Source organism: Centrocercus urophasianus, unplaced genomic scaffold (assembly GCF_019232065.1).
Source record: "Centrocercus urophasianus isolate 14NV4802_14NV808 unplaced genomic scaffold, USGS_Curo_1.0 seq_9, whole genome shotgun sequence".
In the NCBI taxonomy this organism is placed as follows: Eukaryota; Metazoa; Chordata; class Aves; order Galliformes; family Phasianidae; genus Centrocercus; species Centrocercus urophasianus.
Genome location: NW_024885532.1, coordinates 16707526 through 16720359, shown reverse-complemented (window position 1 = coordinate 16720359; position 12834 = coordinate 16707526). Strand labels below are relative to the sequence as shown.

Genomic DNA, 12834 nt, shown 5'->3' with positions numbered 1-12834 from the left:
TCTTCCCTCACCCCTGAAAAAGGTCTGTTTAATGTTTACAGGTAAAGGAAAGGGCCGAGGCCGTATAAGACCTGAAGATGAGGAAGAGCTAGGAAATACCAGACCGTCTGCACCAAGCACACTGTTTGATTTCTTAGAATCCAAAATGGGTACTTTAACTGTAGAGGGTAAGTTATTGAAATTGAAGTATCTGGAATCAATATTTGGCGGAGTTGGTGGTTTTTTTCTTCTTTATCTAGAAACTGGCTTCTATAAGTTTGGCCACAGTCAACAGAAAAACAAAGAGTGCTTGAGAGCTTTTCCTCTTCTTTGAAGAAAGGTCAAATAAATTGCACTGTGGTTGATTGTGTTTCTGTCTTGGCTGTCAAAAAGCTGATAGCTTCATGCTTAAGTACCTAGAGGTTAGTAATTTGGAAATCTAATTAGATAAATACCAGTTAATAATAATAATTAGATGAAGACACTTGCAACTTTATTGGGCATTCTTGTAGTTCAAAGGAAAAACTGCTAACTCCAGTTTCTAAACAGGAGTTTCTTTCCAGTTTCTAAGCCTCACTTTCTAAACAGCACATTCTGTGTGGTGCTCAGTTAAGAGCAGTAAGCTAAGTAGGTTTTTTATTCTCTCTTATTTGCCAATCAAACAAACCCCCATTTTACTATAATATATTCAACAGCCTTTTCCTCATAGCTTTCTTGTGTAATAACTGTAGGGAGTGAGAAAGAGGTGGTATTTTAGACAGAGAGAAGCCAAACAATGTTTAAGATCTAGCACAAAAAATGTGGGCTTTTACTTGAATGTCCTCTTCTTTTTGAGAAGCAATAAAAGAATGCATTGTACAAATCTAGACATCTGGTTATGTCTAAATCACTTCATACTTTGGAAGTTTTAACAGAGAGATCCATTAGAACGAAAAAAGTTTACACTTTATACATCCTGAGGTCTCTAGAGGCTGCTGTGAGATTGAAGTAAAACTCACAGTAAGCTGAGTATTAAAAGAAGATTGTTATTTTGCCTTGGAAGTGTTTCAGTAGGCAATGTGAAATTGAAATATCTGTTTCCATTATTTAATGTCAAGTTTTGTGTGGAGCTGGAATTTTTTTCTCCCTATAAAATGACACTTTAATAAAGAGTGAAATAATGGTCATACTAATTTACATGAACTGGTGTTTTCTAGTGAGTACATTTAAGGAGTCTCAGCATTTATATATAATAATTTCAAACTGAGTTCCCAAATAGTCTCCGTTGTTTCTTAATAATACTTTGTGTACTTTCACTGGATATAATTAAAAAAGAAGTGTTGCGCTGAAAAGTGGCGTGAACTGAACAAAAGAAGTTTTAAAAAAAAAAAAAAAAACAAAAAAAAACTCAATGGTGAAAACAATTATTAGTTTTATTTTCCTATTGCAATGCCCAATTCATTTTTTCTGCTGCCCATTTTTTTTTTTTTTTTAAGGCCATCTTTTGAGATCTGTTACTGACAAGCTGTAATGTTTCAGAATTGATTTAAAATTTCAGAAATAGCTAATAATGCACCCATATGAGAAACACTGGAAAAAAACTGCAGAATGTTCTAAATGAGATGTCCATTTCATAAAAATTAATACTTGTATGAGAACTTAAACAGTAAAGCTGAAGAATAAAATTGTTTCCAATTCAAACGAAAAAAATAGAGCTTTAGCCTGTCAGGGACCTTCCAAATGGCCATTGATAATATTAAGAGAGTTCCTATATTGCCTTTTCATCTACTTGTAATTTGGAGCCCTTAGTGGTGTTTTTTTTGTTTGTTTGTTTGTTTTTTTTTTTCTGTAAGATTCAGGCTGTAAATTACAAATATTAACTGAAAATTAAGTGTGTGCAAACAAAGCTTTCTTAATCTATTAAAGACTGCTAGAATTGTGCGGAAGTTGGCAGAGGCATTTGTGTTGCTAAAAAATGAGAGTATAGAAAAATCAGGATGGACAGAAGAATACGTGTATATTCAGGGTAAATCAGCCTTCAAGACTGATACAACTAGCTTGTTCTTCACCACTACTGAGACTTTTCTGTCTGGAGTTCTGGTTTGTTATTTCACAGATTTAGAAGCGTTTCATTCAATGCAGTGTTATGTATTGCCCATTTTGAAAAGGACGTACTGCTGTTTTTCACCAGTATCTCCAGTAATTTCTTGCCAGGTGTGAGCTCTGCCTAAAAAGACATGACACACAATTCGCAGAGATTGTGATGGAAGTGCAAATAACTGTGTAATGACAATACTTGAAAAGTAATCTAATCTTACACAGGGACCCTTTGTGAATGTTTGATTTGAATTGGAACAGAGAAATTGCTTAAATATGGGAGGAAAATAGGAATTTATAAAGCACTAGTTTATGTCATTGACTTCTGAAAGTATATAGATATATATGTAGGTGTGTGTCTGTATATGTGTGTATACATTTAATCATAGTAAATGTATAATTATAATTTATAACAAATGTATACAAATGGGTTTGGGGGCACTGATGTTAAATTTTTGGTGAAAAGGTTGAAATTGTTGGCTGTTACAGGTATGCAGGAAATTTCAAATGATGCCAGAGATGTCTTGTTGAATGTGTTAATTTTTGTTATCGTGTATAAGTGTCTTTTTTTGTTGTTGTTACAAAAATGAAACAATTAATTTACAGTTAGTTGCTTAATATTGTGTACTTGTGTCTCAGAGTCATTACTGAGTTAGAAATGAAAACATGAAGCTGTGTAGAGTGGGTCAGGGCATTGAGACCTCAGTTTTCTGTTGGAATTATTAAAACTATCTGATTCCTTTAAAAGCATAGCATTTTTTCCCTGATCATTATTTTTGCTAGTTGGTTTTGAAGCTGAACATGTACAGTCACTACTTGCATGTGCAGAGTTATGTTTTGCTTTAATATGTTCCAATAGTTCTGGAAGTCCTTAGCAATAAAGTTTCAGCTTATTCAAATGAAAAAAAATGCAGAGAAGTTTAGAAATTCAGTCTTTGAAACTGCACAGAAAATGTTTTTCATTCAAGGAGGGGTCAGCAGGAAAGAGAGGACACTCATTTTGTCAAAGAAGATGTGTTGTCAGCAGGTGAGCTTAGGAGTCAGTGAAATTACTAGCAAATCCAGAGGTCTCTTGCTAGGAAGGTACAGTTATATGGACTGTGAGCCATGTCAGAGTTCACCAAACATTTTTGATGTGCTGCAGTTTAGCTATTAGCAGAAAAGCATTCACTTAATAATTGCAACAGTTTATAGTTCTTTTAATAGCAAATATATATTATCATGTTATGGTTGTTCCTGTGTGAGTTTCATTATATCAGCATCTTTTTCTCCCTATAAATTAAGTGTTTTTAAGTAGTTAATTATTGGTTTATATTTTACTTGGTCCTAGTTCTTACAGAAATAGTAGAAAATGAGAAAAAATATATATTGGAGTTGCTTTTCTTGTGTTGTTTATAGTTCATTTATGGAATGTATCCACAGTCTTAAGACTTTGTTTATTAGACTCGATTAGTGGTAGATGGAGCATTTGTATCGTGCCTCTTCACCTTATTTTCCAGAAATTTAAAATCTTGGAAGAAAATCCCTTTCAAATAGAGAAGCATTCTGCATGAGCAGATCAAATTTTGTAAAATCGTGTTCAAGTAGTAATTTCGAAATTGTATTTTCATAAGCATATATAAAAAAATAGGTTTGAGATCTATCTTTTGGCAGCTCATTTTATTGAACAAAAATGAAGTAGATTTCTGCAGTGAATAAAAATGGAGCAGTGGTAGTGCTTTTTCCTCTTGCATTGCACACATTGATTTTTCTTGGATATGTTCTTGGATATCTTATCTAAGAGATTAGAGAGAGGTTTAGATATTGAGAGAATTCTCTTATGTGTGGCTGTACGGCATTTAAAGGAAAAATAATCAAAAATAATCCCTGTGGGATATATGCCTTTCTTGTTGTTACTAATTTAACAGTAAGTAATAGTAGTTTACTAAGAACCATGAAAGAATTGAATTGCTTCTTTTAAAATGATATTGCTGGTGTGTGGTGAGTGTTTGCTTAGCAGGAGTTTTATGATTCTTTTGGTTTAGTGTGCGTGTAGCCAATATACTGTAGTGTATTAAAGCGTGGTGTTTTTTCATTAGAAAACAATTGTTATAGTAGCAGATCTATTTCAGTTTAAAACACATAAATGGAAACTATAAACCTAAATACAGTTTGCTTTGTGCAATTTTTCCCCTCTTAACGAAAGATAAAAAGTTTTCATAAATGTCATAAGAAGAAAAGTGGTGTTCTACATAAAGTTATAAAGACTTCAGGCTCAGTTGTCCAAAAATATGACACGTTTTGTGATGTGACACTCAGATTCCTTGTTTTTTTAAACTTTTTTTTTGTGTTCCCTGAATGATCAGTGTGTAATTTGGTGTGCTTTTCTTGAGTTGTGCTTTCTGAAAGCAAAAAAAGAAACAAAAACAAAATCCACAAAAAAACATTCTCTCATTATCAGTTTTGAAGAGCTGAAAATATTCTTTAGGGTTTTGTTTTGTTTTTTTTTTTTTTTTAAATAGAAAACTCCTTTTTTCATTCTACAGAAACAATAGTAAATATAATTGTACTTCCTGTTATTTGGAAGTCAGCAGGCTTTAGACAGCTTAGTTTCATTGAATCATTTTTTATTTTCCTTACTGAATGTGTCAGTTCCGTAGGGGCATGCCTTGGTTCTTATACCAGACTTCAGTTTATCTTGCAGACTGCCCTTCAAATGGACTTTCCAAGAAATACCTAAGCTTATACTAAATTGCAGGTGGCTTTTCTCTCTCAGAAATCTCAGATTTCTTTGCTAAGTTTAAGAAAACCCATGCAATCTGAATTCACTTATTAGAAAACCATTTACTGAAAATGCTACTATTCTGCCATTTTCATGCCTCTGTTGTCATTGAAAATTAATTCATTTAAATTTTTAAATATTACTGCCTTAATCTCCTTTCAAGGTGAAATATTGCCATGCCCATTCAAGCTTAGGTGACACGAGCGTTCAGTGTTTGCAATGTCACAGTATACCTACAGTGATTATACTTACCCCTTTGAATTTTTTCTTCATGAAATGTGTGTCCAAGTGTTTGCAGAAAATGGTGTATGTATTACCAGCAGCTTTTTCATTTCATCTGGTCCTGTAAGTTACCAGTAGAGACTTGTATCTAATCCTTAGTATTAAAAAGGTAGTGGTGGTAGAATGCACATTAGGGGAACTACTAGAAACAACTAAATACATAACATCGTATCACCAAGATAATAAGATCTCGTAATTGGTTTTTCTAATAAGCAGCTGTACTGTGGAAGGCCCAGGCAGGCAGGTTTTTCTGCATTTACCTAGGACATCATACAACTTCCACTGAATAAAGAAGTTTAATTCTTCTGCAGAATTTCTGGCATGTTGCTGTCTGATATGGTCTCTAAAATGCCAGTTTTTTTCTTTTTAGATGTTGAGAGACACATTTTGGTTAGAAACAAAGTTTTATATATAGTTGTATAATGGAGCATATGACCAAGCACATAGTTACCTACCTGGGATGCCATGTTTATCATCATCACAAGTGTTAGGCTTCTGTACTCTTCAAGCAGATATTAATTTCTCCTAAATGATTCAGTGTCCACACAGAAGAAAAAACAGAAAGCAATTCTTCTGAACTGGGATAGATTATTATTTTTTTTTTTAATTCTTTGCAGCATCACTTTTTCTTCTGAAATAGTTCATTTGATCTATAGAGAAGAGCGCTGTCACAGAGAGCACTGATTTGCTTTTCTATGTGCATCTTTCCATGCTTTAGTTTTTCTAATTCTGTCTGAAACCTCATTACTACTCATTATTGAGAACTTCTAAAATCACTTCTGAATCTGCAATTACTAAGCTAGGTCCTTCTGTTTGTGAACAGATAAATGGCCAGGTAGTACTAAGACAAGGAAAACAGTTTTAAACTAGAAGAAGGGGGGGTGGGGACAGGGGTGTGGTGAGGCACTAAAACAGATTGCTGAGAGAAGTTGTGGATGCCCCATCCATGGAGGTATTTCAAGGCCAAGTCGAATGGTGTCCAGGGCAGCCTGATCTAGAGGGTGGCAACCCTGTCTATGGCAGAGAGATTGGAGCTAGATGGTTTTTATGATCCTTTCCTCCTATGACGTTCTGAGATACTACAAACCAGTTGCTCAATTTGTTGTCATTGTTTTGGTAGGTTTTCTCTAATTTAATTCTGACGAAGTGGAAAAATATGTGTAAGTTAAAATAGTTTTCTATTTGCTTAGTTATTTAACAAACACAAGTTAAAATACGGTGTGTTAGTCTTTTTACCATTCTATCTTGTGGGCTTTTCTTATTTTTTCAGTTACTGAAATATTTTATTTTTTTTTTTTACTTCTAAGTAATTAGTGCTGTCAAAAGTATTATGGGTTAGTCTCTTGCATGAGCTACTAATTCCTTAATCGTTAAACATAATATTTCATCATTTAAGTGAAATGCAAAGAATTCTAAAGAAAAAAACAACAAACCAAGAAGAACCACAACAGTTTAATACTGCAGGTTTAGGTATTATTTATTTTTACCTATGAATGGTTGATGCCATCTTTTGAAAATATTTGTGTTGAAAATAAGTAGCTTCAGTTTGGGTTGTACTGAGAAGCCTTCTGACTGTGAGAGATAACAGAAATAGTTGACAAAGTTTCTGGAAATTGTCTTCCTTTGCTTGCACTTCATTTATTTCTGCTACTGAACACAAGGATTTTTCTATTAATCTTCTTGTTTTTCTTTGGTTACAAGAAACAGTTCATCCATCTTTGCGAGCTTAAATATGTAAGCACAGGAACTTTCAGAGAACAAATAGTATCAAGAGCTCTGACTTATTTAAGGAAGAATATAAAATTGCTAAGGACCAGGCATGTTTTCCTTCTGTATCTCTCTTTGGTTCTTAGGGTCTGAGAACAACCTGTTGCTTCTATCTTCTCAAAATCCAAACTCAGAAAAAACTTTCAGACACTTTTGAAAGATTCGAGAAAGTTTAAATTTAACAACTACTGTTGTTTTTTTTTTTTTTTTTTTTTTTTTTTTTAAATTATTAGGTAGGAGAGTTGGTGATAAACATAATGATATTTTTGATCACATCATTGACCCAAACCCAGATATCTTCAGTTTCAGATTGTGCAGAACTGCCTCTTTAGCCTTCCAGATGAACATGCTGAGCTTCTGGTGAATGTTTCATGCTCTTGCTGTTAAAATGAATCTCCCGAGCAACAAATCGCAAAAAAAAATGGGATCACAGAAAAAGCAAGTGAGAGGTGGCACGTCTAGGTAGTCTTTTTAAAAGAACTCGGGAGGTGGGAGCAAGTCACAGGCTATAGTCTCTGTTTCTTGCACCAACAGCTAGGCTTTGACTGAAATATAGATTTGAAAGTGCAGCTTGGATGTAAAGGAGGTGAAATTATTCTATTCCAAGGTTAATTGCTTCAACAATTAAAGACCAGCATTTAAAAAAAAAAAAAAAAAAAAAAGCCTTTAATATCTAAACTGATTTTTCTACACTCAATTTCTAACTGTTTAATTGTTGCGTAATAAGTCTTTTTTGCTATGTAGAGAGCTATCAAAATTTGCTTTCCTAATAGATATTTATAAAATGTAATTACCTGTATGTTATCCATCAGCTAGCAATGTTAGCTGTGTGGATTGCATTTTTGTAGTATCTGATTGAAAACCTCTTTCCAGACTGCTTTTTCACTTTTCTGAGCAAACTCATTTATCGTTTTTTTTCTTCAGCTATGCATTCCATAATTACAGACAATACTTCTGTAGTGGTTTGAATGGTGCTATATAACATTGCTGTCCTGTGGACTTTTGCCTCCACTTACACCAGATGTGAGCATCCCACCTAACTCAGTTACTGCTTTGCTCACGGGAATGCTTGTTCTCTGCAGAAGGTGCATGACAAAAGGATGTGCTGAACAAATACAAAGGTTTATAAACATTTCCTTGGCAGAGTTTTTCTTGCTCTCTAGTATTATTCTTAAGTCTTTGCCCAGAGATCATTTCCCTTAATATCACTAATTTTGAAATGAAATTCTGTGGTATCAGTAAGAGCCTTTTCTGTCACAAATGTCATGTTTCAGCTCATTTGTTTCTTGTGCTTATTCCTCTTAGATTCATCTTACTCTACAACCTCCTTTGGCTTTTCCCTTAAATCTTTCATAAAAAGTTAAAACATTTCACATTTGCCTGAAAATAAAATTAAAAAAACCACAGTAAGTTCTACAGAACTCCGTGATCTTCTCTAGCCCCACAGTGCAATAGAAAATCTACTCCTTTCCATTAGATCCGTGATAACTTTGTTCCACTTAACGTCAGTTAAAGTTCTGACTCAAATGGTTGCACTTGAATAATTCCTGCTATGGCTCATTGATCACGGTCTTCAGAATTATGGACATTTTTGCTATTCCCATTAGCTCTAGTTCATTTTATCGATTCTGTTTCTTGCCTTTATGTTAATGCTGAACAGCTGTTAGCAATTTATTTTTACTGAATTAAAATTTTCAGATAATAGCTATTCCTTTTTTCTCTCCTAATTTTCCTGCCTGTTCCTTTCTTCACATCAGAATTCTATTTGTCTTTCTTAAATGATTGTTACTCATTTAATAATAACTAATTTAAGTACCACCAAGACAAATGTGTATGTTTTCTATTAACCAGTAATTGCAATTCAAATATCTGCTAAACTTAAAAGGACAGTTCCAATTTATTTATCTGAGAAGTAAATGCTACTTGCTTTTGTGAGTAATACTGTTGCTTTATCATTTAGGATCTGATCCACTGTTTCTATATTATATATATTATATATATATATAAAATCATATTTTTTTCTCTTTTATAGAACCAAAATTACAATTTCAACCACCACATCAAGTACAGCCCAAAGTTATGAATACAGAACAGAATGGCATCAAAGAAAATCATTCAAGGCATATTTCTCGCAATGACATGAGACAACCAAGGAATGAGAAGCCCCCTCGTTTTCAAAGAGATATTCAGAATTCAAGGCAGGCTTTGGAAAGTGGGGGATTACCAAGAAACAGAGGTCCTGAAAGGCACAACTCTTTAGAACATTGGACAGAGGACAAAATTAAAAGTGACAGACATTATCCTAGAAATGATAGGCCAAAGGATTTGAGTTATCCCATAGCTGCTCACCAGAGTGATATTTCCTTTAAAAAAAGGGATAACAATATACAAAACAGAATAGGAAAAGGGGTGTCTTTCACAGAATTCAAGGAGAACTCTGCTGTTCAAGATACTACAGACAATAATAACCAGAAACGTGGGAAAAGGGAAAATCAAATACACAATTCTGAAAATTTTTGTGATAGGAAAGCACGAACAATAAGTAATGAAACCTTTATGGTAAAAAGTGAGCAACATTTTGGTGTGAATAATGATTTCCAAAACCCTGGTAGAACTGATCATTTTAATTCTGTACCGAATGGAGATACAGAACATCATCAAAAAGGAAGACGAGTAGGGCCAATCAAATTGTCAGGACCTACTGTGATTCCATCTTATGATGACAAGATTTTGTATTACAACTCTGCACCCAAAAGGAGATCTGGGCCCATCAAACCAGAGAAAATAATAGAACCATCAATTCATGCAGAGTATGGAAAAACCTGGAGACCTGGGGATGAATGTTTTGCTCTTTATTGGGAAGACAACAAGGTATGTGTTTGCCAAATATCGAGTAATTCAAATTAAAGTTTTGATGCTTTCCTATGTACTTGAGGGTGACTTAGCACACCAGCACAAAGACAGAGGGCTTTGTTCATAGGTGTATACTGTGCTTCGTGGATGGCTTCTTGTTCTACTGTTGTTTTGTTTTTTGGGGGGAGTTCTCTGGGGGGTTGAGGAGACGGTTTTTGTTTGTTTGTTTTAAAAGGAGATATGTAGATTGTATTGATTTCTTGAAAGTATGTGACTCAGATCACCTTGACAATGTCTCTCATACGGGAAAAACAGGCTCCTAACTGAAACATATTTCATGTAAGTGTTTAAAATTTGAAGGAATTAATATGGGTCTAAGTGCCCCTGTTACTTTCTAAGGAATAAGCCCAGGATGCTGTGTTATCCAGAGTGGTCTCTAACTATAGATGTGTAATGCCTTTTACTAGAATAAGATATTGTGCAGTCTTCACTAGTACAAGAAAGGACCAGAGTCTGCAGGGATGGAACTGTTTAAAAGAAATTCCTTTGATTTTTATTATTTTTATTTTTATTGATTTTTATTATCAATATTAGTTTGTTAGCTGAAGGAGTTGTGGAGCAAATGAAGTGTGATGCATGACAGTTCTATTTTACTGATTTTTTTCAAAGCTTAAGTACTCTCTCTTCCAATTAATAAGATTTTTTTTATGACAAGAGACTTTCTTTTTATCTCCTCCTCCTCTGCTTTACAGAAAGAAAAAAAAAAAAAAAAGGTTGTCTTCTCTTCAGGCATTCTTTGTGCACTTCTTAGTTGTTTCTTCAGGTTTTTGACCCTTTCTGGTGACCTGAAATATTACTGTTTTTTGCGTAGGTTTTATTCCATTCATTTCTGTCAATTTTTTTTATTTAATTTTATGCTATTAAAGTTTTTTTTTCCTTTTTCCTTTTTTTTTTTTTTTTTAACAGGATGTAGATACTGTTAGCTCAGCAGCATCACTTTATTTCTCTCTTTTATTTGACTGAGAAAAGTCATGCAAATTTTTTGATAGCAGCAACATGTAGCGAGTTGGAGCTTAAGTATGAATATATACCTTGGATAGATGGATTTGTTTGAAATGTAATGGCATATTGAGGAATTATTTCCTGTCTTGAGAAGCACTTTATGTCACTATGTGTTGCTGAAATTCTAAAAAGCATAAAACTTGCAAAATAAGCAAATATAACACTGCTGCCTGGAAAGTATTCAGCGTGTTTCAATGATGGTTGTTTTTTTAATAGCTACAACAAATGCTGCTGCTTGCATCTAGGATAATTTTAAAATAGAATGATAAAATACGGTTTTGAGTTTTAATCATGTTATGTGATAACGATTTATTTGCATTCAATAAGAAAAACATCTGCAGAAACAGTCGATTTCTTTGCATAAGTGAGAGAAAGAAAGTGTTGAAGAAAGGAAGAATTTTTGAACGATCATATTTTAGTATGTGGAGAAATAGTTACGTATTAGATGTGCAAGTAAGTGCCTATCTGGCATATATTTAAACAGTAATAATAATTAAAAAGAAAGTCTTGCATTAGTATTTCTTATATATAACATCATTTGTGTTAATGATTAATTTGTATTTGAAAACAGATCTTTTAAATGTTCAGTCTAATGTCCTAAGTAGCATATATTTTCAGTGAGTATTGTAAATACATACAGCCACAACCTTTCAGTCATGGGACACGTGAAAGTTTAATATACAGTTATCTGCTACAAATTTTACTGAAAATTTAATGCTGACCAAGAAAAAGAATGGGGAGGAGAGTAAAAATGAAGAGACTGTTTTCAAACTGTGGCACATCAGGTAGTATTTTTTGACCTTCAAAAATTTCTCTTTTAAGTTCTACCGGGCGGAAGTTGAAGCTCTCCATTCTTCTGGAATGACTGCAGTTGTTAAGTTCTCTGACTATGGAAATTATGAAGAGGTGCTTCTCAGCAACATCAGGCCGATTCATGCAGACACCTGGGTATGTGATAACAAATTGTATACAAAGATATGAATTACATAGCCTATACCAAAATTCATAACTTGGCAAATGAATGCCTACTCCTACAAAGACTGGTAATTGCACATATAGAAAAATAGTTAAGAAGTGAATACACAAGCAAAAACTTTTAGTTATCTGTATGAATCCACTTAATGATCCTAAGTGTATTATCACTTAGTGTTCTTTATATGTAATAAATTTAGTATTATTTTAAAATGAGTACTTTAACTAACCTGTCAGCTAAACAGGTCAGCTTGACCTGTCAGCATATTTTCTCTCTAAAAGGTGCACTGACTCGATTAAACTCAGATTATTATTGTTTTCTTTCATGTCCACTGTATTTTCTTCTGTGAAGGTTAGTAAGCAGTGTTTAAAATATATATCCTGAGGGCTTATACTGCATGTGAGTGTATGGCTTAACCAATACATCCCTTTGAATCATTTTATTTTGTATCATGATTTTATTTTTTTTTTCCCAGCTAATTCTTTGGTGAATATTAAGGGGGAAGTTTATGCCTTGAAGTCTGCTGTAGAAGATTTAGAGTGTATTAGCCTTATGGTAGCTGAATTTCATGGGGCTTTATTTTTGAATATCATAGAAGTATGTTTTGGTTTAAAAAGCAAGCAAAACAGGATTGCAGTCACTTGCTGTTTACTCGTGATAGATGCACGTATTTGTGCTTTGGTTCCTTAATGATGAGTTGACAGTGCTTTTTTTTCATTTCTTTCTTCTGGGTCACATAGCCATGTTAGTACTGTTGCAGAGGCTGCTAACAGTCAACTAATATTTTCTGCCAGTGGTCTTCTAATTTATGTTGTTGCTTGTAACTCTCAGATGCCCTTATGGCCTCTGAGATGGCCTTTTTGTATTTAGAAAGGTCTCTGAAGCACTTCTGAGCTGATGCATTTCAGTCTCTGGAAATTATTACTAATTTTTTTTCTTTCTATCCCCATTAGTTGAGTTGCAGTGATACAGTGTGTCACGGAGTTGACCAGATCAATCTATGTCCGTGACAGGGGCGGCAGGCCTCTGCCCTCCCCCCCCACCCCAGTCCCACAAAAAATGGGAAGGAAGGAAGGGAGGA

The 12834-nt window shown here is 33.9% G+C and overlaps 1 protein-coding gene across 2 annotated transcripts in view; it reads left to right on the top strand.

The window, feature by feature from the left end:
• TDRD3 (tudor domain containing 3) overlaps positions 1 to 12834 on the top strand; it is a 98439-nt gene that overhangs the window by 66164 nt on the left and 19441 nt on the right. For both annotated transcript variants that reach the window (XM_042838817.1, XM_042838818.1), the window contains 3 exons: positions 42 to 167; positions 8898 to 9736; positions 11603 to 11728. In XM_042838817.1, the coding sequence (XP_042694751.1) occupies positions 42 to 167; positions 8898 to 9736; positions 11603 to 11728 (1091 nt within the window). The remainder of the gene's footprint in view (positions 1 to 41; positions 168 to 8897; positions 9737 to 11602; positions 11729 to 12834) is intronic.